Source organism: Propithecus coquereli, unplaced genomic scaffold (genome assembly GCF_000956105.1).
Source record: "Propithecus coquereli isolate 6110/MARCELLA unplaced genomic scaffold, Pcoq_1.0 Scaffold153, whole genome shotgun sequence".
Taxonomy (NCBI): Eukaryota; Metazoa; Chordata; class Mammalia; order Primates; family Indriidae; genus Propithecus; species Propithecus coquereli.
This window is the reverse complement of record NW_012139747.1, coordinates 5,388,093-5,414,750: the sequence shown is the minus strand read 5'-3', so window position 1 is coordinate 5,414,750 and position 26,658 is coordinate 5,388,093. Positions and strand designations below refer to the sequence as shown.

Sequence of the window (26,658 nt, the reverse complement as noted above, 5' to 3'; positions counted from 1 at the left end):
ACCAGTCTTTATAAGCGAGGCAGCTGAAAAGATATCGGAAGGCATTTATGCGGTGAAAAATTGTATTTCAAGAGTAGAACAAGGAATATTATTAACTTGAGTAATTTCTTTTTCTCCTATTTTTTTCTCCCCACCACTTTCAGAGAGATGAGGCTTATTGTTTAAGAAATGAGGTTTTCTTCCTCGTGCTTGCTCCTATTTCTTCTCTCGTCTCATAGCTAGAATACCCAAGCCCTCCAGGGATTCATTTAAATACTACACGAATGATCTTAATATTTCCCTGTATTGAATTTGATCCATGGGGCACACATGTCCCCACAGCCAATAAACACGAAAAGCAATGATGGGCCACGTTTATCTAAGGTCCGGAGCCGGTGATGTGAGAGAGGCTGGCACTCTTACAGTCTCCGTTCTCCTAACCTCATGAAATATGCCAGGGGGTTCTCAAACTTTAATGCACAAAAACTGCCGGTGAATTTAGTCACATTGTGAACAACAAACTAAGTCATTTGTGACTCAAATAGTTTTCACACAAACTGTGTCTTCACAGAAGCAGTTTTGGAGTGGGAAGGAAGGGTCTGGGGGGAAACTACAATAACCTGGATGTTTCTGGAAAAAGTCTACTCAAGGCCTGATGATTCTGACAATTACTTCAGTTACTCCATTCCACACAGCGAGTCTGAAAAACCCTTGCTAGGCCTGGCTCAGAAAGGGCCTTATGAATTCATGGACAGGAATTGAAAGGATTTGTTTCTAATCTTAGTATCTGGTGGGGATTCTGATTTCTGATTTACTTCTTACAGCTTTGCAGAAAGCAAAGGCAGCAATCTCAACCAGCTGCCCCTTGAAAAAGAGGCATAACTTTTAACGAAACGAATGCTACAACAGCAGGAATATGCTGCCTAATCTTCAGGGATGAGCTCACGGTGCTTCCAGCAGATAACCAACGCCCTGCCTTAAATGGCCCATTCCTGCCATTTGCTGAATGTTTGTTCACGGGAAGTAGCCAATGTAGAGAATGCAAAAGCCTGTACCCTAAAAATGAGGTGTCCTGCAGAAATCTGGGCCCATTCATTAGGTCACTGTTCATAGTTTCTGCAGAACTAAAGGTTTTATTCAGAAGGATCCCTGGCCACTTACTTATTAGTCATTCCAAGGACAAGCGCACACAGAATGTCTGAAGTCAGGTGAAGTCACTGTTGGCTGCACACTGGACAGCAGTGGGAGTGAGGATGGCCTCCTGCCATTTGCAACATTATTCCTTTGAGAATCAGGAGACTGAAAGAGAGAAGGACTTCAAGGAGGAACATTGGTGCTCATAAGGGAACAATACCTTCCTGGTGTATTCTCTTTTAACTAGGTTTTTTAAAAAATATCTCTTTGACAGAGCACCAGAGACGCTTTCCTGATAATGAAGTCAGGAAAGATGTGCCACCCCAGACATTAAAAATAACATCTGTGAAGCTCCAGCGTGTGTGTGTGTGTGTGTGTGTGTGTGTGTGTGTGTGTTTGCATCTTACTGCTAAGTATTCGCAACATGCCTTACAGACAACCTCAGAAATAACTACAGAGAAAAATAAGAATGTTCTGGAAAGAAATGATGCTCAAGATATACTTTCAATTCACGACTCTAAAAAGTGTAGTTCTTCAAAGTTTTCAAAATGTTTCAAAACTCCTCTCATTTTTAATTTAATTTCACTACCATTTATTACATACCTACTGTGTCCTGTGCACTGGGATGGGTGATTTTACATACAGTAAAATCCTCATAATTACCCCCAAAGTTAGTTATTATTACCCCCAAAGGCATTATTATTCCCATTTACAGATGAGTGAATTGAGAAGTAAGAGGTTAAGTGGCATGACTTTTTTGGAGGAAAAGCCATGGTATGTCACTTTCCAGGTGTGTCACTTTCCTGCTGTGGTATAGTGGTGTTTTCTCTTCCTGGTAGTCACCTAGGTTGTCACTGTGCTTTGGATTGTGTACAAGGCTCTCATCAGAGTCAGGTTCAAAATGTCCAGCCAGAGTCCCGGATTTCTAGCATCAAGAGAGCAGAAGGACATTATATATCCCTGCCCTTGTAGCAAGTGTCATCATGCTATGGAAACCCAAGGTGCTTTACACTCTTGTGGCACACTCCCTTTTTGAGACTGGTTTCCCCAGAGGCGTTGCTGTTTACATCCTTGCTAGGATGGCAATATGCACATGAGATAACCCTCCTTCGTCAAGCCTAGATATGATTAGTTTACAGGCTGCCACCCACCCATCTGGCTGCAGGTCTCAATGACAAGCAAATAATATAGAGAATCCAATATGTTGATCCTTATAAGGTGTAGTGGCCCTCAGTGGGATGTAGCCAACCCTCACATGTTGGTGTTGATAAAGGGCTGTGGCCAGAAATGGGGCATCGAATCAAAAGCATGCTTATACATTCCACACCATGTCGCCAAATTGCTAGTGGAATGACTGGCATATTTTAGATAATTTCAGGTAATTTTGTAAAAAAAAAAGAAAAGAAAGAAAGAAAAAAAAGAAAGCACAAAAATTTATATGTTAGGAAAGTGTTGCAAATATCTTTGATTTAGAAATTTCAGATGGCCTGAATCATAACTACAATCTCTTACTGTGAAGTATCTGGCAGCAATTCCTGGGGGAAGAGAGGACATTTTCCACCCAGCCCCAGCAGGTCAGATAATGGTGGCTGCCATTTATGGGCCCTACTATGTCCATACCCTGTACGCACATTATATTTAATCCTCACAACAACCCAGAAAATAGGATGTTGTTAACCTCATTTATACTCAAGAAAACGGAGGCCCACTGAGGTCAGAACATTATCCAAGCATGCACAGCTAGGAAATGGCAGCCCAGTTATTCAAAGCTCCAAGATGTCCTAGGTTCTTTTCTCATCTCCTAACTTTTCTGAGCCACCAATACCACCCAACACATTTCCTCTAGACATGATTTCATTTTATTACATGTTTCCCATGCTTACATGTTTCCCATGCCCTGATGCCTCTCACCTCTGATCAGTTTCTCTGCTTATCTCACCCCGCACTGGTAATCTCCTGGAATAGCTCTGCTCTGGGCAAAGCCTAGCATGTGCCCTAAGTTGGCTCAGGAAACCTACTTGCCTTCCCTGCCCACATCCCCTGCTCTGCATTGGTTCTTTGTTCTTCCGTAGGTGGAAATCTCATTCCCCATATCCTGTGAGGTCAGAGATGGAGGACTGAATGTCTTACTTCTCTTCCACAAGGAGGCGGTCCAGTAACACAGTAAAATTAAACTCTTCCTGACCTGAATTAACTATGTTAGAGAACAAAAGACAAATGGCAGCAGCTTTCCTGTTCTGTTTAATCTTGTTTACTCAGTCTTTGATCATCCGAGGGCCAGCAAGATCTGAAGTATATAAAACTGGAAAAGGTGAGTGAGAATCTTCAGGCCTCTCAGTGTATCTTGGCTAAGACAGAATGAGTTTGAGTCACCAGGGACTCTCCAGGATGGAGCTGGGTTGCAGGTGCTCAGGTAACCAGGCCCAGCTAGAGCAAAAAACCTGGGAAGCTTAAAATGTATATGTGTTTAATATGGATAGTGAGATAGAGGTACAGATAGAGAGATACGTATCACTTAGCCTGGGCTATCAAGGAAGCCTGCAAGCTAGGATGCCCTCAAGGATCACTAGACTTTGACGTTTTTGGTCAGTAGTTGACAACCTCTTAGAGGTGCTAACATGCCCTTGGTCTTAGTGGGAAAGGAAGAAGAAAGATTCCTCAGCTGGAAAGGGGTCCCAGAAGGCCTCATTGCCCCCCAAACTCTCCATCTGACACCGCTCGGCGCTCCTTTTTCTCTGGGTAGAGGCGAGGGGAGACCCAAGACGGAGCCTGTGATATTGAGGGGCAAGTACTGACAGGAACATTGCAATCCTGTTGTTCAACTTTGGGAGAGTTGCTTCATCTCCCAGGTTCTCTAGTTCTTTGTTTATTTCTTTACCTGTGAGATGAGAGGAGGGAACTAAAGTCAGTGTTTCTCCATCTTTAATGTGCACAGGAATCCCCCGGGATCTTGTTAAACTTGCAGGTTCTGACACAGGAGATACGCGGCAGGCAGAGATTCTACATTCTATCCAGCTCTCAGGTGAGGCCCAGGGATGGCCCTTTGCATTTTGAGAGGATAGGTGATGTTTCGAGTCTTGCAAATGCTTTCTTTCTTTGAATGCAGATAAGCCACTAGGAGATTGAAATCAATCAATCGAGGACCCCCCTGGTCCTGCATGAGATCAGTCCTGGTGGGTAGGAGCTGACTGGGGTAAGCAGGACTTCTGCTGGGGAGGCCCCCTGCGTGAGGGGTGAGGCTGGAGGCCTGAGGCCGGACAAATGGGTGCAGTGCGGGTGCTAGGTGTCTCTGGAATGGGAAGGCCAGCGAGTGGGAGGCAGATAGAAACAGAAGCAGGATAAATACCTCTTACCTTGCATTTTATTTTGAGAGTCCTAGATGCTACCCGAAACCTTTTATGGAATAAAGTGATTTAGAAACAAATAAACTGTGGGTTTTTTGTTTTATTTTGTTTTACTTTGCTTTTTGGTGCCGTTTTACTTGACTGACTTCCATAAGAATTTGGTAAAAAGATATTCACCCCAAAGTCACAATGGACACAGCTGAAAAATGATCCTGGGGCCCAAGTCTCTGACTTGCCCTAAATGCCCTCTTCTGCTCTCTTCTTCACGCTTGGGGAATGTCCAGACCACAGGAAAATGAAAAACACACCCTATTCCCAAGTCCCCCAAACTTTTATACCCTTAAATGAAAAGCTTTTTTAAAAGCCTCTGAAATTGCAAAGTTATTTTGAGTACAGTACATTTTAATTACATGTAAACAAACAAAAACTCATGACTACATCAAAAGAATTACATTAACAACACAATCAAAGCAGATTTCCAGTTAAATATAGAAAAACTCATGGGCCCATCAGGACCACAATCCTGTACCCCCTTATCAGATTTCTTGATACATCATACTGGACTAGAGGAATTTGCACAGGAAGAGGAAATTCAAAGTTGAAAGAGAAGTAGAAAAAAAACAACCCACAGATCTTTTTTGCTGTATCTTTTGATGACTTGAGCTTGAAAAACATCTAAGGAGTGCATATATTAAGGGAAAACTATTCCATTAAACGTATTTCCATAAACTGCCTCCCCCCATTTATATATATACATGTTTATTTAAAACTGGGGTAGAAATAAATTGATCATTTAGAAGGTAAAGTTATTCAATTGGAATCATTTTTGAGGCTTTTCTAAAAGAGAAATGTGGAGACATAGTCCAAACATGTATGAGTCCAAAAAGCTCTTTTCTTCCAACAGCTCCACCTCCCAAAGGCATCAAATATTAAAAATAACAAACACTCTTTGATGATACAGCCCCTTCAGATACATTATTAATACTCCAGTTGGCCAGAGAGGTAAATAAAAAGAAAACATTGTGTTTAAAGGGAAGACCTATGAACCACCAAGTTTATAGGCAGGGAGTCAAAAAGCTGGGAAGAATTACTATTAGAAATAACTACAAATAAACCATCTTTTATATGCATCCCCATGGAAGGGAAAATTCTCTAGGCTGAAAAATAATTCTCTGGTCTCAATTTATCCATTTAAGCTGAATGTCTCCTTTCTCTAGCCTGTACGAAGACCAGACAAGCAGGAAACAAGACTGAGTTTAAAGTCCCTTTTACCTACCATCTCCAACTTTAAAAAGGTAACACACTCTGGAAACAACAGTCAGAAATTAAAGACATGCATTTTTTGGTTATATTTTATTTTTTCTTTATATTTGGTGTTTCTGTCTGCAGTTTTAACTGATTTCTTATTCACAGAAGAAGTCGATATCCTGGAAAAAAACAGAAACAAAAACAAAAAAATATATGTTGAACTGAGCAGGCTGGGCCAAAAAATAGATTTAGATTCTTTATTTAAAATCAAAGAAAAATTTGGATTTAAAATAAGTAAAGGCTGACCTCCAAAGAGAATGAGATAATTATCACTTTAAGTCAAAAACTACTTAAAATGAAGGTCCTCGAATAAACTTTTAATTTATGGTTATTTGACAGATTTAAGCTGAACGCTAAGAAGCAATGACAACTGAGTCCCATTTATGTAGACTGGGTGATGTTTGAAGCAGGGCAATTAGCTCTAGGAGAATCGCTTCAAAGCAAGCTTCTTGCACAGTAGCTCAGAAAGGATCTTTTATTTCTGTCCTGAGCTTACAGGACCCAGGGAATTAGGAAGAGCATGATTTCTTCCACACATGGTGGAGTCTATCTACTGCAAAATAAGACACTGAAAGATTTTTCTAGAATATTTTGATTTTATCAAAAACAGGTGCTGTGTTTCCCTAAACCATCTTTAGCAAATAAGTGTAAACCATCAATAAGAGTCAGATAATACTATTTTGATTTCTTGCTTTGTGACATGAACTCCTTTCAGGATAACTTGCATCTCAAACAAAAGGAGTTCTGTATTGTATGCTTGAAATTTGCCGAGAGCATAGATATTAGTGCTTTCAACACACACACACACAGAGGGAACTACATGGGGTGATGAGTATGTTAACTAGCTTGGTTGTGACAATACTTTCACGATGTACACGTATATCAAAACATCACGCTGGACACTTTAAATACATGCAGTTTCTATTTGTCAATCATTCCTCAATGAAGCTGAGAAAAATAAAGAAAAAAATAGTTGAAACAAAAAATGTAAACTAAAATAAAACAAAAGGGGGTTCTATCAAGAAAGTTCACTAATCTTTCAGCACTGACAGTAGATATAAATTGTCCCCCCAAACCTCACTATCTCAGAAAAGTCTCCATTGGATGTTGAGGCTTTCTTCTCTGTATCTTGTAAGTTCTACAATATATAACTTGTAAGCATGATGCATTTTTAACACCAGCCTACGTTACCCGAGATCTGAGTCCTTCTCTGGTCGCCTGTGAGATGCTTACCGTGGTGGGAACTTCCTTGGTAGCTTCCTGATACACACGTTGCTCCTTGACCAAGTTGCTGGGGAAATAACCGACGATTCCCATCTCGTCCTGGTCATTGCCATAAACCTGAGTGCCCAGAAGAGTAGCAGTCAGGGGGAAGCTGATGTGAGTGTCTTCTGAGAAACCCTCAGGCATCCTCTTTGCTGATAATGAGAATTACACAGCTGCCAGCACTCCCTTTCCCTCTGGCTTCCAGGGGCCTTAGAGCCAAATTTGAAGTTCATTCATGGCACTAGGGCTAAACCATAGAAATTGTGTATCTGTTCTTTTGCGGCCCAGTCTTACTCATCTCGCTAACTTTATTTGATGCAATCCTGTGAGATGCCTGAAATCTTTTTGAAATCTATAAATAAATAAGTAAAGTCAGTAATTTTTTTTAAAAAAAGTAAATACTGTAGACGCTTTTAAAGAACATGTGTTTCTCAGATTTTAACAATTCAAATGCACAGATATTTGAATGAATTTCACTTTAATCCTGCATTACTTTAGAATCCCCCTTTGGGGCCACAAATGGGAACAGAAAATCAACTCTGCTTCATCCCTCCCCAGCGTCCACCCCCACGTGTTTTAACTAAAGAAAGCCGATTCTTTGGAATTAAAGAGGGTGCAAAAGTTTCCTAAAAGAATACTGAAGCTTAGACTGCCTGCCAACCCGCATGCCTTCTACTTGGCACATCTTCTCAAATGTTTTTGAGTAAGATTTAAACTCTTTGGGATGTTCAAGTCTCCATGTGTTTGACCGTTTTTTTTTTCTTGCCAAAACATCATATTAACTTACATTTGGTTTTGTCATGAGGTTCTTTGTTTCTTTAAAATGCAATAATAGCCAATATGCCTGAATGTCTGCATTTCCATCTACAATCTCTCTTAATAGCTAGTTTTAAGCGCTAACATGGGTTGAAGGTAGGTAATCGAGGAACAATTAAAGGTAACGTGTCAATAGGTGTGTATTTTAATTATCTCATCTTACACTGCCAGCCCAAAATTCTCCAGCTTCATTTTCTTTTACCAGCTTTGAATAAACATAGATCTGCTGCCCTTTTTTCACATTAATGAATCTACAGTCTGGGGCATTGTAGTCTTCTTCAGCTCTAGCCAGAGAAATAGTATCTGAAAGAAAAAAAAAATTGAAACGACTACATTTTAGGCTCCTGAATTTTATAACAGTAAAAAGGCACAGTATCTTAGAAAAACCAGGAAATCAGAGTAACTGATTCCTCCCAGTTTACAACTGGAGTCAATTTAAGAAGAGTAAGATATTAAAGCTGCAAAAAAATCTTAGCCAAGTAAATTCTCCCTGGTAAGACACCAAACGTGCAGACCAGGAGAAACCATGCTAATAATGTCCACATTAGAGGAGGTTCACTTCAAAGTACAGTTCGATTTTATGCTGTTAGTGGATGTATTTTCAATTCTATATTTCCATTATATTTTCAATTATAACAGAAAGATAGTGAAAAGCATAAAAAAGTCCTTACAGACACACTCGTCATCTGCACAGAGCTTCTTGGAAGAAAGTCTGTCCATAAATATTCCATGCACGGCACATACAGCCACAAGACCTAGGAGGAAAAGAGACAGAATTCTTGCCATCTTCCTTTTTTGCTGTTTTGGCTGGCACCCTTTGACTGGAAATGGGGACTGACTTCAGTGGGTCCTGCTTTTATGTGAAAGCCAGACTTCTGGGTAACTAGCCCCGGCCAATAGGAAGGGTCTCCTGCCCCTCTGCTCTCATAACAAGCTACCGGGCTTCAGGGGCTATTCAGCTCAAACTCTTTGTTACACACAAATGATACCCCAAATGGTCCACCATTGTTAAAGCCACTTTAGCTGTGGTTTATTGCATGCATCAGCAGGGCATTGTTGAGAAGACTATGAGAATTTTAAACCATGTTTTAGTTTTTAGTTCAACTTTCATATTCTTTCAGCTTATGTGCTAACTGTAGGAATCTGTTGAAAATGTGAGATCTATATATTTGGTACAAATAACTTTGATTTAAACAAATCCAATTAATAAAAATCTGGATTTACATAATAGATAAAGGATTCTTATGTTTACAAATTCTTCATGATAGGATTTTTAGAAGTCATGTCTGTCCTGGGCTAGAGATGGAATCTAACACGTCCATCTTTGTGGATGTCATATCCAGACCCTACCAGTGGGAAAAGAGATAGGGGGGTTGGCAAAAATGGGGCAATCTTTTCCCTACCTCCTCTCTCTAAGACTTTTGCAATTCAGTCTCAAATGCTCATGGATCATGGATCTTAGACAAGGAAATAAAGTTAGAAGTCCCTGTTACCCCCAACTCCCTGCTTCTGGGCATGTTTCCCATGGAGAGAGAGAATGCACCCTACTAGAGTGCACCAAAGTTGAAGTGCCAGTACCTAGCTCCATCTATTCAACAAATATTTACTGAGCACTTACTATGTGCCAGGTACTGCTCTAGGCACCAAATATATAGCAATAAGAAAAAAAAGGTCCTGGCCCCAAGGGTTTACTTTCTATTAGAAGAGACAGACAATAAGTTGCTGCTTTTTTTAGGATGTTTGAGTCTGGCATCTCTCTCATAAGGTGGCCTTCCCCCGTCCCTACCTGTTGTTTCCAGAATAGAAATCCCCGTCAGGAGGCCCTCTTCGCCTTGGTTGATGATGCGGCTCCAGAGCAGTACCTCCTCCCTCCACCCCCAAATGTGGTAATCTCACAAAATGAGGGCAAGAATTCAACTTACTAAATAATTTTGTGCAGACAGTTTTCCAAGGGGTAAACTGGTAAAGCAAAACATACTTACGGTATAATAAAAAGGGTTTTTTTGTTTGTTGTGGGTGTATGTGCATGTATGTATATGTGTGTGTAACCAAGTTTTATTGTGTGTTTCTGTGTGCATGTAAAAGAGTTTTGTTTTATGTGTGTGTGCTTGTGTGTGTGTGTACATGTGCGTGCACGCGTGCGTGTGTGTGTGTGTTATTTTTAGGGAGCATCTTTTTATATAGCTGGTCCTGATCTGGAACCCTGTTTTATTCATTTCCTTTATTATAGACGAGGAAACTGAGGCCCAGCAGAGGCCAGAGCAGACTTTGTCAACCACCCTGTCTAAAGGTCACCCAGAGGGATCGTGGTCCAGTGCTGTTTCTGCTCATTGCTATCAAATTAGAATTGACAATCTAGAATAAATCCTTTATTTGCTGCTTCACATCAAGGAAAGAACGAATTAGAAATCATTCTTTGAAAGCAGAATGCCTGCGCATTTTTCCCTTCTATAATCTAGGAGCCTACAAGTATTTCTGGGAAAACTAAAACATTGATTAAATCTTCTTAATCCTGATGGGGCATCTGTTTTACAGACTGCTCCACTCTCAAACCAGCCCTCCATGTGGGAGAGTTAAAAGACAATTGCCATTTGTGAGGCACTGTAAGAAACAGATTGCATAAACTCAGATTGCCACACCATATACAGGCCCCCCAAAGCAGAGTGAAATGGTAAATAAAGCTACACACACAAGCTACACATCCAGGCTATCACCACTTAGCAAATAGGATGAATGCCAACTTGAAGCCATTATTGGGCATTTGAAGGTGGGAAGAAATAAAGTAATGAGATGCCGAGCCTTGGGAAAGCACTCTGGGAAGACCCAGGATGTTCTAGCATTCTGTGATGGGCAGAGACAAGATGGAGGCTGGAGACTGCTTGGTAAAATTTTGCTTGCAAATAGGAATTTGAATTTGCAGTCATTCAGCAAGTAGTTGGGCCTAGCAGCTATGCTCGAGATGCTAAGTCACGCGGGGGTCCAGTAAGGGCTCTTCCCCAGCTTGCTCACCTCCTCCCTCTGGATTTTCAGGTGTATTCTCTGAGCCTTCAATCCCTAAATGACATTTTTTCTCTTTGGTTCCTAAATTTGCTTCTTGGTCTGGAGTTGTTAAAATGCAGACTGTGGCTTCTTCAGGGTTCAAGGATAGGCTTGGGCAAGTACAGCAGGTGGAAGCAACTTCTTGCTGTGCCCTACACAGTCCTGTAGGTTCTTGCACGTCCACCTCTTGAATTTCACCTTCTCTCTCTCTCCTTGGCTTGCTCTGTCCCTCCCATACTGGTTCCTCTCTGTCTTTTGAAAACACTAAACTCTTCTGCTTCAGGCCCTCTAAGCTGATTGCCTGTGATGCTTTTCCTCCAAGACGCCTCCACAGACAGACTAGTTTAACAGAGCCACTCCTGTACTCCTCCAACCCGAATCCTGTGTCAGGTGACCATGGTACACTGTCCTAAGGCACTTACCACTATCTGACAGGACTGGTTCATTTACTTGGTGGTGGTTTGTCTCCTGACACTACAATATAAGCTTCGAGAGGCAGGGTCCCTTGTTCACCACTCTATCATTAGCATCTAGAAAAAATACTTGGTATGCAACAAATAGGTATTCACTGAATGAATGCATGATCCCTCTGAAATCGTATGCTTAGGTGTGGATATATACACACGTACTTTTTATCCCTGGGTAAGTCCCTAGCTTTAAAAAGAGATTCATAAGATCCTCAAATTAAGACTCATTGAATAAATAATTAGGACAGATACTCAGAGTTTTTGCCACTTGCCGCCAAACCATGGTCCGCAGACCAGAAATGCTGGCATCACTTTATAGAAATAAAGTCTCTCAGACCCCACACCAGACATGCTAAATCTGAATCTGGATTTTAACAAGATCCTCAAGTGACTCCCATTAACGTTTGAGAACTACTGCTCCAGGACAAATCAAATACGATAAATGACTTTAGCCAGGGCCTCATATTCTTCCTTAGGTCTTTACCAGATACATTTTCAAGGGACAAAATGCTTGCTAAATACTCAAACAGAAGATAGTATAAGACTTGTTCAGAATAGAGATGTGAACTTTTGCAGCAGTTTCCTGTTTTATACTGTCTTCTATTTATCAATACACTGCCAACGAAAAATACCATTTGATCTAATCACTATAACCTTATAATTATTACTTATATACTTATTATATTAATAGAATATATTATTTATATACTTATAATCATTACTTCATAAACATAGAAATCTGCTGTGTTAGTTCTTAAGGTTGGCTCACATTGAAATCACCCAGGGAGCTTAACAAAAAGTTGGGTTTCACCCCAGAGACTGATTTAATTGATCTGGGGTGTAGATTGGGCATGGGTATTTGAAAAGGTCTCCCTGATATGGAGCCAAGGCTGAGAACCATTGTATCAGACAGAACATCTACTCCCTCTGATCAATCACTGCTCAACACTCACACTCCCAATGACGGGTGAGGTAGGGAAGGGCAAAAGATCCCAGTTTGATCAAATTTTCTTCAAAGTGTAGCTATCTCCTTTTTCTTTTCCCCTCCTCCCTCTTGAAGCCCTACTTTCTAGAGTTTGGTTACATAGAGGAGATTTGAACAAAGAAGTAAATACACTGAGGCTAATGGGACTGGTGGAGAAGGGAGAAGGGAGTTACACATAGGGAAAGAGGGAGACTAGAATAAATGCAGTGATGTTGGATTGCAATTAGAGACAGTCGTAATTTAGATCCTGCTTGGGTTTCACTTTCTTCTAATATCAGAATGATCACTGTTACCATTACTACAATGTCATCCACCACTTTCTGTGATCTAATTACCCTTAACTTTTATTAAAAGGTTCCACGTTGCTGTATCATTAGCTGCTCTAAAATAACACTAGAAAAGCATCCTATTACAGAGTTTTATATACCTTAAGACATGTTCTAGACTAGAATAAGCATTTGATGATAGGGCAATGTGCCAATAAGTAAAGCATTATATATATAGAATACAAATAAAAGTTTATTGTACAAAATTAAGGCCTTCACATTTCATAGTTCACTAAGGCTAAAGAAAGACTAATTTAAGTCCTTCACAAAAATTTCACTTTTACTCCCCCCCAACTATTAAAATGATGTGACCAAATATTATCAAAACAAACACTATAAATAACACCAAGTCCTTTAAAGGTAACTATCCTAAATGTTATTTCTTGGCATAGGTGATCTTCATGGCATGGGATGGTGTGATCTTAAATCCTTGTAAAGCATCCCTGGCAGCTCCAGCCTGCCCATCATTTTCAAATTCAACGAAAGCAATGTCATGCCTCCCAGGCACCAAACGTACTTCCTTGAAACCAGGGAACCTATAAAAAAGAAAAACAATTCATACATACGTGCAAATACGTAAATGTCTGCTTGTATTAAGATTTGTTAAGTAACTTCCTGATATTGGTCAAGGAAAAGTAATCACAACCTAACTAAGAATCCTGAGTAGGATGGAAGAGCCTAAAATATAATTATCGATACCATTAAGGAACTGCAGGAATAATGTAAATGAATTCTGACTTGTATTATATAAAAGCTTTTTATGTTGTTATCTCAATTAGAATTAATAATTCAAACATTAGAGGAAATTTAGCTTTTTATCTACTAAATCTGCAGATTGGCTTCAATTCATGATTAATCCCAGAGCAAATCAATGAAGCTGTCGAAAATTACTGCTGTGTGATGACAAACGGATTCAGCCCATGGAAGTGCTATTTGTCCTGTCAGGAGGCTCTCAGAAACAGACTTGTTTAAGAAAGAACTTACTGATTAAACAGCATGGATAACATCATCTCATTAGTCTCTTCTGGTAAATTATTAAGGAATAAAATATAGTTTGGAGGGTAATCAGGGACCTATTAAAAAGAAAAAAGGCCAAGTTATCTTCTAAGTATAAACAGCATCATAAGCCATTTGGTTCTTACATTAAAACCTCAGCTTCAGAACACTGCATTCCAGTTTGTACAGCCTTCTGAAATCTTACTAAAGACTAAAGCTGAAAAACAATGACACTGGAGAAATAAATAAAAACTTAACAATAATAAGGCAAAGCAGACATTCGAGTTAAGACATTCCAAATTTGGAAGAGTACAAATTTTATTAAAGGTTTTAAGTATTTAACCAACAGTATGTAAAATAATATTTGTGATTTAAGCATCTGGAGGTCAGTTATAAGAATTGTGTCATCTGGATTACATAATTAAATGATCCTAACAAAACTAGAGAAGGCAGCAGTGTCGCCCCTCCACAGCTGGTCACCACACTCAGGTATCACTCAGATACTTGATTCCTCTGCACTACTGTTTACTTCCTCCCAGCATGTAAGAAAACTTAGAAAGATTACCACTGAGAACCACTATGTGGGGACTTTTATTTATTTTTTTTGCAAGTAAATGAGCATGCACAGTATCTAGTTACATACAAATAAGCAGTAACACTGTTATTAGATATTAAACTCTTTATTCGATACCCCACCCTGAGGTTATGGGGAACTACAGGGAAAGGGTCCTGTATGTAAGAGCCTATCTTCAGGCTGGTTTCATGGAAGAGTACAAAGAACAATTAACGAACAACTCAAGGCTCAGAGAATTAAGTGCTGGCATTTGTGAAACAGACTATAAATGCTGAAGAGTTCAAAGAAGGGATGGAGATATTGTAAGAAATGCCAAGTAACTTAAAATCAGAGGAGAAAAACCTCAGTGGTACAGAGAATTCTACAGATTTAAGGATCTTGTCAGACTCTAGCATCCGAGGAAGCAAGTATGAAACCATCAGCACATAACTGAGGCTTTCTCTTTGAGGAATTTAGTGGGGAAATCTAGTAAGGAGTTTCTAAAAACATTTATATGCAGAGTTTGAAAAAATTAGGCTGAAACATATTTGTGCTGAGGAAGTGAGAGCAAGGGTAATTGTAAAACATCATGGCCCAAAGAGTGTGTAAGTCTATCAGCAAAGAAGGTATAGAGCTTCAGTCAGCTGGAATGGAAGAGAGCCCCTGATCTCACCATGAGCCATGGGTCTGTAAAGCCTTTCTGACTTGGACTCAACGAAACTGCTACTACCTTCTTCCCGAAGCCCTGAAAGCATACCCTGTGACATACCAACTGCAGGCGAGAAAAATCTGTCAGACTGCCAACTGCCTACTTCCACTTTAACTGAAGATGCTTTGGGAATAACGTCTAGACACCTCAACAAACAAAACAAAGATGTTTGCTCCTAGCCCTAACAGATTTTAAAATCTGTCATTTTGACTCTGGCGTTGATTCATTATAGAAAGCAAAGAATAGTCAAGTTTTGTTTTCTCCCTCTTAAAGAAAATTAAAATGTTCTCAGGACTGAATTTCTATATTAAAGTGGTATACAATTTAATGTATTGTGTCTTGTTGATGAAATTATTTTGTTTTTGGAGATATGCAAGTTACTTTATATTATTGTTGTAATTTTTATAATTTTATTTTAAGGTAAGAAACATACAGAAAAATTACCTGAGGATTTGGTGTTGAATTTCCTTGGGTATTAGCTGAATTTGGTGTTCCCTAAAAAAAAGAAATAAGGAAAGAGTTTAAATTTCCAATCCCTCCAAAAAGGCAGCATTTATAACTACTGCATAAAAACATTAATTTCTACAGACTTTTCTCATTCTATTTAATTTTAAGAATTTATACCTTAACTCTAAAACATTTCTTGTGTTTAACTTGTCAGTAATTTTTGAAAAGTCTAGCCCTAAACTTTGAAGACTATATCATAAAACTTAACCTCTAAGCTTTAAAATTATGGAGAATTATATAAGAGAAAAACCAAGGACTGGTTTTTCTTATTTTTTTTTAAATAATTAGACATAAATCAAGCACTATATTAATACTTAGTGAAACTGATTTCTTATCACTTTCAGTCCAGAAGTAATTACTTTGTGGATGACAGTCGCACTTTTATGTGTTATTTCAAATTAGATTTTGCATTCCTGAATTGTTCAAAGAAAGAAGCTTTAAGTAGAGTGCTCATGATTAAAGATAATAGCTACAGTATTATTTATAAGTAGCAGAACTTGAGAAATAAGCCAACAGATATTAACATATTTTGCAGAGTGATGGAATTAAATGCCATGCAAATTCAAATAAGACTGCTTAATATAAATCTGCATATGTTAAGGTTTATATTATTTCTTAATACTGGAATTTTAGAATTTAGCCATTCCAGCTTCTAAAATTCCACTTTCTAAACACACACTGGTGCACATATACATGCCTCAAAGGTCATCTGTCATGTGTAAGACACGCGTCTATCAAGATATTAACACCAAAAAAATTGGGAATTTTGTTTCTCTTACCTGACCAGGCTTTTTGTTTGCAGTTGTTGCAGTCTGTTCCACAGTTTTGGCTTTTTTCTTTTCTTTTTTCTTCTCCTTGTCAGCAAAAGTGCCACGCATTTTAGATATTATATCTGAATCTGTTTTTGCATACTGGATTCGCTGTTTTAATTATTTGAAAACAGGTTACTTCTCATTATGCTGAAGGCTGTTTACATTAGTCATTAATACTTCAAATTTCATTAAGCAAATATGCTCAAGCTAATTTTAAACACATCCCTAAGGAAATCTGTCAAAATATACTGAGTGCCAAGTGGAAATAAATTGTGGCCTATAATTCATAACTTAGACAAAGTCAGATTCAACTGTGTTTATCAGAAGAAAAACCATATATCTTCACATGGGAAAAGCAGGACTTTGAAATATCTGCACCACTGTTTCTCTCCATTTAATAAAGAATAAAGAAAACTGCACTGGAAAGTTGTCTATCCCTCACCAGTGACTCTCAACAGAAGGGTCAACATGTGTCAATCAGCAGCAGAAGGTGTCATATGGAATTTATTACTTCCAATGGTTATAGTACAGAAAATTGGAAATGACTTTCCTCTGAATCTCTTTATATGAAATGACTTTAACAGTGGAATCAGCTTAAAATTTTAAAATGATTTGAAAGGACACAAAAGGATGGCATCACAGCTAGTGTGACCGGGCTACTTGCTTATTCCTACTATGCCAGAGCCAGCGGGAGTGGTAGGCGCCTATCAGAACAGGGAAACATCAGACGGGTCCAGGACAGCATTTCATCAACTATACAGTGTGCATTCCAACTGCATGGAAAGCGTGTAAAAATTCTGATGCAGTAGGTCTGGGAGAGGACTGGGATTCTGCACTTGTAAAAATCACAAAGGGGATGGGGATGCTATTGACATGGGGACTACACTTTGAGTAGTGTGGCCCCAGCCTGAAGCATTATCACGTAGGTAGACTCAACACCAACAAACTGTCCAAATAGTTTTGCCCTGAGTTAAACTGTTACCTAGGGTATCTATCTGGAAACTCCAACTTCCATTTCAAGCAAACACGTTCTTTCCTGGAACTGAAAAAATTACTGCCTTTCTGACCATTATCAAAACACAATAGTTCTACAAACTACTACCTAAAATTGCTTTGTACAGCAAGAATTTGATCTTGGTCTGAAGACCAGAGACATTTTAAAGTAGAGTGGATTAACAAAGCAAGCACTTAGTCAAAGCCAGGAGCAATTCTTTCTTTTCCTTTACTTCAGCGACAGATGAATGTACTGGGGAAACAAGAGGGGAAGGGGCAGGCCTAAGACCACACCTCAGAACCGCAGGATTTTTCTGGCTGGCCTGGGTCCCTGTATCATAGTGGCTCTAAATGTACTTATCCCTGCAAACAACTCTGCTAGTCTTGCCATCATCACCCAACCAAAAGGAGACAGGCCAACAGCTTAGACAAACTTCTGACTTGGTCCCAAGGATTCCCTCCCAACTCCCTTGGGTGTTCAATCTTGTCCCTGACCTGAATAGATCCTGGGTGACCGAATTTATCTATCCTTATGACCCAGTCACATGTAAAAATATCTGATCTCAGCAACAGCTTTTAGCTAGCTGGTTTAAACCAGTAGTTCTCAACCAGAGGTGATTTTGCCTGCCAAGGAACAGGTGGCACTATCTGGAGACATTTTGGTTGTCATATTATTGGCATCTAGTCATAAAGGCCAGGGATGCTGTTAACCACCCCAAAATGAACAGGGCAACCCCCCACAACAAAGAATTATTCAGTCCAAAATGTCAAAACTGCCAGGATTGAGAAATCTGATCTAGACTAAGTATTCATAAGAGATAAAAGTCGACCAACAACTTATCCTAAAGACAGAGAAGAGCAAGACTTACATTTATACCAAAGGTTTCATGACAAAAGTCCTTAAGAAGGTTCTACTTAACTAAGGTATCTTTGGCCTAAAATAACTAAATGTCCTTGAATCACAGAGAATAACATTGTTCTGAGTTCCAAGTTATTGCAAATTTTGTTCATTTCTAATTTGGTTATGTTGTAGTTAAAACACAAGAGCGACTAAAACCCCTAAATAAATATAAAGACAGCTCAAAGAACTTTATTCTTCCTCTTCCAAGATGCTGGAGATTTGACAGTATTGATACCTTCCTGAAGGGAGAGAATGGACCTCCTAAAATAACTTTGATATAAAATCCATTAACAGACCTTTTACACTGATTTTAAACAATAATTAGATGGCAAGGTGAGGCTGATGCCAAAACACAGCAAACAATTTTCACTTTTCCTGTATCTAAGTAACAGGCACATGCAAACTCGTCATTTCAAATCAGCAAAACAGCCCTAAAACTCTCTAAGGGAAGAAACTACACCTTTTTGTTAAAGTAATTTTGGAGCTAAACTAAAACCCAGTCTTATGCTCCTGCCAAATGAGATCTCAACTATGCTATTTCTTTATACTACTAACAAAGACCAGCTGGTTTTAGGAAATGCCAATTTACTGAAAAATTAGGGTATTAGGTGCCATCCCACAGTTTCCTGGGATAGGCCTTTCCACACAAATGGTGTCCAGTCAGCTGAGAAGTGATGGAAAAATGAAAGGGGGATGAAGGATGAGAAGAAAACTTGCTCTAATAAGAGAGAAAAGGTGCTCAGTCCTGAATTAAACAGTGTGTTATAGAACAGGAGTCCTCCAACTACTGCCTGTAGCCAACACTGCCCATTCTTATAAATTTGGTCTTACTGGAACATAGCCACACCCACTCATTTACATCCCATCTGTGGCTGCTCTTCCTGCTATGAAGGCAAAGTGAGTGAGCAGCTGCAACACAGATCATCTGGCTTTCAATGCCTAACATATTTACTATCTGGCCCTTTACAGAAAGTTTGCTGACTCACGGTATAGGGGAAAAAAAAAAAGAAAATCACAACAATACGTGTTAGGAGATTAGCTGTAAAGTCCTGATGCTGCCACTAGTTATATTAACATAATCTGCAAGAACAATTACCTTTCTGTGCCTGATTCTTCATCTCTAAAATGAAGGAATTAGATCAGCAGTCCCCAACCTTTCTGGCACCAGGGACCGGTTTCATGAAAGAATTTTTCCACAGACTGGGGATGGGGTGAGCGGTGGCGGAGCTCAGGCAGTGACGCCAGCAATGGGGAGCGGCTGTAAATACAAATGAAGCTCGGCTTCGCTAGCTCACAGACCTTAGGGGTATGGGGCCTGAGGGTTGGGGACCACAGGATTAGATCACTGGTCTGCCTACAGCCTGTGAGCCAAATTCTGTCCATAGCCTGTTTCACACAGCCTGCAAGTTAAGAGTGATTTTTATTTCATTTTAAAGGGCTATTAAACATATATAAAAAAGAACAGGTTAACAGGAACTGTATTTGGCCCACAAAGGCTGAAATATTTACTATCTGGTCCTTTACAGTTTTTGCTGATGCCTGAATTAGAGCAAAGAATATCCAACCTGCTTAACTTTAGACTAATGACTATAAACACAGAGACAGTTAACAGCAAAACCAAAATAAGGACCCAAATCCTCTAAACTCTGGGCCTTGACTCTTTCTCCAATACCTCTTTACATTACATTCCAATCCCAGAAGAAAAGCAGTTTGGAATTCACACTACTGCGTACTCACTCACACATGCAGAACACCTTTCTTCACACTCCCTGGCTACCCTTATCCAATCCTCTACCACCTCTAACTTACCCGAAGGCCTCCTAATTGACTTCCCTACTTCCCCTCTATACCTCCCACAATTCAATTTTCATCCAGCAGCTAGATGTGAATATCACTATGTCACTTCTGAGTTTAAAACTCTCCATGTACATTATATTAGTTCCATTATTATTCATAAAACCTATGAGTTCAAATGTAACTTTCCCTTAGATCATTGCTTTATTTAAACTACAATATGCTGTATTTTACCATAGTATTTTCTGAAACTGGATTTCCTCGTTGACCTATAATTTTTGTTTTGTGTTATTTTACAACTTTACAGAGGTTTTGTTTTAAATCTTCTGGGTTATTATTAATTCCTAATTTATTTATTTATTTATTTTGAGTCTCACTCTGTTGCTCAGGCTAGAGTGCTGTGGCATCAGCCTAGCTCACAGCAGCCTCAAACTCCTGGGCTCAAGCAATCCTCCAGCCTTAGCCTCCCAAGTAGCTGGGGCTATAGGTGCACACCACCATGCCCGGCTAATTTTTTCTGTTTTTAGTAGAGACGGATGGGATCTCACTCTTGTTCAGGCTGGTCTCAAACTCCTGACCTCAAACCATCCTCCCACCTCAGCCTCCCAGAGTGCTAGGATTATAGGCATGAGCTACTACGCTCAGCCCAGTGTATTTTGTTTTTGCTCATCTGAGCTGTCATAAATTAAGAGTGAATTAAACTCTACTACTACTATATTTCTATAAAAAGACATAATATAAACCCCAGCTCCCTCTAACACACATAAAAGTAGAAAGCAATAGCTATAGTTTCAAGTGTATATATACAAATCTATGATACCATTAGTGACTACCATTAATTTCTCGATTAAAGTGAATAATAGGATTGACTTACCATTGGTTTACCATAAAATGGAAATCCTTGTAACTGTCTCAAAGCATTTGTGGATGATCCCAGTTCCTTAAATATAACAAAGGCCTGCCCCCTCATCTTCATGGTCTTTAAAGCCACAATATCTACCACGTGACCAAACTGGGAAAACAGGGCATATAGGGATCTCTTCAATTCTGTCCAAATTAGAGGAGAAACAAGTTATTGGTGAATGAAACAATGAAAAGTCTTCATAAAATAACACTGCACTGAGTGCCCCTACCATTCATTCATTTATACAGTTACGTATTTCTATGAGTAAAAACAGATTGAACATATCGTCGGCTCCTACCCATTTTTATTTTTAAAAAGCCTTAAAAATCTTTATATGAAATAGGATAAACCATTATTTCAGGCACTAAGAAAGATGACTAGATGAGAACTTTTGAAGCAGTACAATTTTTAAGACAGTAGTGAATAAACACATTTACTCAATTACCTTCTTTTTTAATTTTGTCATTCATATTGTTGATATAAATTGTATGATTTGGTCTGATATCCATGTTTGGGTTAAGCTCTTCAAATAGCCTAAAGAGAAAGTAAATAATCTATTATAAACAGGGAGGATTAAATCACACCAAAGTGTGGCAAAAGGGCACAACAGAAGGGTTATTATCTCTTCAACAGCCTTTTAATCCCAAATGTCAGAAAAATGTCAGTTTGGCTATAGCCTCTAATGCCTCTCCAGCACTTGCTCGCTCTCCTTTTTCGATAAAAGGACAGTTTCTCAGGCTCAAAACTTGGTGGAGGAACAGTACCTAGCCAGACTTTAGTAACACTTTATTCAATACATTTATTTTTACACCTACCTTTCACTTAAGTGATACTGTCTTTCCATCTGCCTAATGAAATAACTTTTCTTTTTTAATGAAACCATTTAAAAATTAAGATTTGAAGAAAAATGAAAAAGAAAGTAGCAAATGTAAACCCAGTAAAAATCATTAAGACAGAACATCAATGAAGCTTGGCAACTACTTCATTGGGTGGACTTAAACAAAGCACTTTCATATCTATTACTTAATTTGTACACAGTCACCAGCTTGGAGCTCACAGAAAGCAGTGTGGCATGATGGTTAAGAGCTAGATTCTAGTACCAGCCAGATGTGAACTCAAATCCTTCTTGCTAACTGCTTATCTGAGGGCAAGTTCCTTCTTTCAGGTCCTCATCTGTAAAATGGGATGGTTAACAGCACCTACCCAGTAAAACTAGGAACACTAAATGAGGGTTCTAGCGCAGTTCTTGCATCAACAGCAAGCGCTTAAAGTAGCTATTATTATTTTAGTTATTATTAACGGCTATAACAAGTTAAAGGACCTGCCTAATGTCACACCGCTAATTAGCAGCAGGCTTGGGGTTCAGCCCTTGCCTTCTCGTCCCCTCCACTTTTCTTTCACACCACCCCACACTACTTCATTGTTTACATTGTCTTTAGTTGCAAATTGTGAACCTGCTTTATTTCCTTGAGTACCCCGCATATTCCTTTGTCTCACAAACATTTACGGAGCACCCACTGCGAACGGCATTGCATCGATGACTGCCAAGGGAAGAGTCTGACAGGGGCTGTACTTGCGCAAGTAAGAGGTGAAACGTAACGCTTCTCAAAGTCTTTCGACACCCTAAATTGAGATTTGGAGAAGGGTCAGGGGTCTCAAAGGAGACGACGAGAGGTAAGTGATAGAAGAGGTCAAACTGAAGGCAGGGAGATCAGAGGAGAGGCTCAGTATCTCAAGCGAGGTTTGACGGTGGCCTGGATTAGTGCAGGGGCACCCAGAAATGCCCGCCCTCGCCCCAATCCAAACGGCAGCCGCAGGAAGGCACCTGGAAGTGCACAGTGAACTGTAAACGCCTCACACAAGCAAAGGGACATTAATCAATCACTTCATATGCGCCAGCTTCCCGCCTCGCCAGACACAGGGACTTTCACCCAGGGCCCCGGCCTGAAGCTCCAGGGAGCGGCCATGCGATTCCCCAGCCCCAGCCACACCGCTAGAAAAGAAGCTCCTAAGTTCGTGGCCTCGCTGGGCCAGCGCGTCAGGCTCCATTCCTCCCTCGCCCCATGCCATGCCGACCCCTCCGCGAACCCCGAGCCGAATGCGTGCCGACCCTACCTTCGCGCCTCCTGCGCTCCGGGCTCTAACAGTAGAGAGTTGGGCCGAAGAGCAGAGAGAATCAAAACAGCGAAGCAGAAGGAGCACAAACTCACCTGAGGCCTACGCCGTCTCCCGTAAGACCCAAAGCCGGAAATGGAGCTAGGTACCGGAAGTAGCACTGCCACGCTTCTCAATCGAGCGCCGACAAGTCGAGAAGCCGAGCTCGGAGTCTATCGACGCCTCCTGGTCTCCGGCGGCCGCGATTGGGAATCTCTCTGCGCGTGCGCTAAGCCGGCGGGCAGGAGGAAGCGTCGGGAAAGGGCAATTGGGAAAGGAAAGGGGGTTGTGGGGACCGTGTGGGGTCAAACTGGAATCTTGGGGCCACGCTGTGAAGGGATAGAGAAGGGGAGTGAGTCATTTTCCCCCCCACGATCTTGCGGGATTTTACCCGACAAGGCCCTGCTTTCGGCCTTCTGTGGGCGCTGGCGGCCTTGGTTTAACATCACCTTTAGGACAGCCAGGGTCCCCCGCCCCCAAGTCTCCGGTTCCCGCGACTCCGAGGGAACTCGCCCCCAACACTCCGCTGACGAACTTGAATCTCAGAGGCCGCCCAGTTTGAGGCCCCAGAACGGACAGAACTGGTGTCCCTACCCGATTCTCTCATCTCTCCCCAGATAGGGCAACCGTGCTCAAGTAGTAGCACCCTATCACCAGAAAGATCACCTGGTTCAACTCACTCAAAAAAACACGAATTCCCTACTACCCTTCCAACTCTTTCCTCTCCTCACAAAATGCCTAGATTTTTCTAGGGTAATCAGAGGAGTTAGGGTTTTATGTCAAGCTGAATGGGATTTCCGAAAAGTGCGGGCATTCTTATTCATCTATTCATCAAATGTGTGTAAAGCATCACCTAGAATATGAAATGGGTGTTAAGAGCCAAGTGGAATCCAATCTTGTATCCTGCCTTTAACTAATCTCTCTGACCTTCACTTTCCTCATCTGTAAAATGGGATCATAGTTACTGTGAGGATTATCTGAGCTAAATATAAAATGATTAGCACATTACTGGACACAAAACAAATAGTTCATAAATGTTATTTCTAAATGCTAGCTATGATTTTGATATATGGGTGAGGGGGTAGGGGACAAATCGGTTGGTTTTATCAACTGGGGATTTTTATTTTAAAAGGGCACCTAAAATTGCAAATAATGTAAGCTTCTTAAGGGTGGGGATTTTTGTCTGTCTTTTGTTCGCTCAAACATCCTCAGTAATTAGAACAGTAACTGATACTCAATAAATATGTTTTGAATGAATGAAACGTCATTTAAAAAGTAGACAACAGTAAAACAAAGGTGATATCTTATGAAGATGCACATAAATGTAGAAAATAATAGTAAATGATCACAGAAAAGCATTCTTTTATTATATATATATATAAATTAGAAGAAATGTGAATAGTCCTATCTCAGTTAAAGAATTATGAGTGTATTTTTAACAAATTAAAAGAAAATATAAAGTTCATATAAAATAATTTCTAAATAACAAAGGACAAGCTGCTGAGCAATTAATTCTGTTTGATCCTAATGAAGATGGCTAACCTATTTTACTGAAAATAAACTATAATCTGGCTGTATTATACAATTGCATCTAGCCAAGAGCTCATAACTATTAAAAAAGGATAAGATATGACTGTGCAAAGACATTTCACCTGGGAAAAAGTTCTACAGGGATGCAAAGACCTGAAGACAGACTGAACATCATGTTCCATTAACAACTAAATTACGGCTCCTGTACATTACATTGTGAAAAGGAAATCATCTAATGCCAACTCAGCGGTAATAGTCTGCATGCTCTTTTACAGGTTCTTCTAAAAAGAGCCAGTGCATTTTCCTGTCCTTGGGCAGTCACACTGGGCTTCCCAATAACCTGTTAATGGTCCTGAGTAGTTTCCTGAATTATTCTGATAAAGCAGTAATTGAAAGCAGTGCTGAAAGGGGATGAAGGGGAGAGAGGAGCTTTTCTGGTATTGTGAGAAGCCTTTGATAGCCTGGTTATATAACCATATTAATAACATTATAGCTGCTAAACTTTAGTCACAGGTTCTACAAAACCACCATCATTCCTCTATAACCAAATCCACTTCTTGAGGGTGAGATCATGTATCAGATGTCAAAAACTCATGTTTTTAAAAACGATAGAAGAGAAAATGGGTTTTGTTGGTGTTCTGCTCAATCTGGCCTCTCATCTTTCAGTTAGGCACCATGATTTACTTTACTGTGAAAGAGGTTTTTTATCAAACTAAACCCAGAGGCAGCACTATAACCACCCTATCCAAGCTTCATGTATCTACTGATGATAAAACCCGCTTATTTTAGGGGTAGCAGAAAAATTACTACAAACAGTTGGGAATAAAACTGTGTCAAGACGTCTAAATTATAAGGATGATAACTGAGGTGTTTTTTAGTTGACTCTGAATACACATATATTTTCCTACCTTATCTGCACGTGTTTTATGTTTCTCATTAAATGTTTTCTGTATCTTGCTGCAGAAGTTTTGAGAAGGTGCCATGTTTAAAGGAAAACGCATCATAAAACTGTGTTGGATAAATTTCGTCTTATTTATATTAGGTAGAGCCACAAAATGTATAGCAATTTGTATCTTCTTTCTCTCCCCAGGTGGTGATTACATTAAGAAATTTATGTAGAGTGAAATTATTTTAACAACAAGCATTAAACAAATCTAGGCATTATTGTTGAGCACCAAATCAGGTTTATATTCTCTTAGGTGGTTAGGATTCTGGTGGCTGAAACTTCCTAAAAAGCGCTTTTCCCCTATTCAGGGAAGAAATAATTTTGTACAGTTAATTTTCTTTCATTTCACTTCAGTATTACTATTTTATTCTTTGTAAATATATTTTTGTTTTAGGGCTGAAAAACAATAACAGAAATAGCTATCACCTCTGATGTGTACTAGTGTGTTAATGTTAGTGATAGTGTGTGGTTCACGTACACCAAAATATCCTCTCCCTGGAATGGGTGGAATCTGAGATAGGCTATAAGAATGTATGCATTCTATAAAGTTTGGAAATAGTAGTTTGCCTTTGAATACCTGATAACCAATCCAAAGACATATGGGAGGAATAACTGAACTTTTTACTGTTTAATATTTTGAAACATGTAGGTTGTGCTAAGTACAGTATTGTCTGCCCTGAAGTCAGCTAAAGTAACATAATACAACTGCCATTCCCTTCGAGAGTAGAAAATTAAGATGCCAGTCCTATGAGACTCTCCTCAACAAGCAAAATATTATGCAGATAAAATTCTTAAATACAGCAGATTTCGTGTCTCCTATGATTTCCCGCTGTAAATGTTCTTGAGTCTTAAATCCTATGACAATTTGAAAATCCAAATTTTAAAAAGAAAACTTTTTTAAAAATGTTGGACCACAATTGTGTAATTTCAAACATGATTTGTCATCATTGAATTCAGGGGCTTTCTCCAGATATCCTAATCCAATGCTTTTTCAAATGCTAACATGCACATGGATCACCTAGGGATTTTGTTAAAATTAAATTTTGATTAGATCCCACTTATTTATTTTTGTTGCTGTGGTGATTGCTTTGGGGTTCTTCTTCAAAAATTCCTTGCCTAGGCCAATATAGACAGCCCACAGAATGGGAAAAAATATTTGCTCTCTACACATCTGATAAAGGGCTGATAACCAGAA

The 26,658-nt window shown here is 39.6% G+C and overlaps 2 protein-coding genes across 3 annotated transcripts; both read right to left on the bottom strand.

Annotated features, from left to right (window-relative positions):
• Nucleotides 1–5,772: 5,772 nt before the first annotated feature.
• OTOR (otoraplin) lies at nucleotides 5,773–8,679 on the bottom strand. The gene is made up of 4 exons (XM_012640451.1): nucleotides 8,519–8,679; nucleotides 8,011–8,150; nucleotides 6,999–7,106; nucleotides 5,773–5,884 (listed from the first exon to the last, which is right to left on the bottom strand). Exons 1-4 carry the CDS (start codon nucleotides 8,631–8,633, stop codon nucleotides 5,861–5,863), a joined length of 387 nt encoding a protein of 128 aa, XP_012495905.1. The 5' UTR covers nucleotides 8,634–8,679; the 3' UTR covers nucleotides 5,773–5,860.
• Nucleotides 8,680–12,840: 4,161 nt separating this feature from the next.
• SNRPB2 (small nuclear ribonucleoprotein polypeptide B) lies at nucleotides 12,841–23,141 on the bottom strand. 2 transcript variants are annotated; one of them, XM_012640498.1, is made up of 7 exons: nucleotides 22,944–23,141; nucleotides 21,279–21,387; nucleotides 20,804–20,976; nucleotides 16,209–16,349; nucleotides 15,367–15,417; nucleotides 13,649–13,737; nucleotides 12,841–13,200 (listed from the first exon to the last, which is right to left on the bottom strand). In XM_012640498.1, exons 2-7 carry the CDS (start codon nucleotides 21,340–21,342, stop codon nucleotides 13,041–13,043), a joined length of 678 nt encoding a protein of 225 aa, XP_012495952.1. In that variant the 5' UTR covers nucleotides 21,343–21,387; nucleotides 22,944–23,141; the 3' UTR covers nucleotides 12,841–13,040. The 2 variants fall into 2 exon arrangements, with proteins under 2 accessions (XP_012495952.1, XP_012495951.1); XM_012640497.1 differs by having other exon boundaries at nucleotides 21,279–21,367; nucleotides 23,044–23,075.
• Between the last annotated feature and the right edge of the window lie 3,517 nt (nucleotides 23,142–26,658).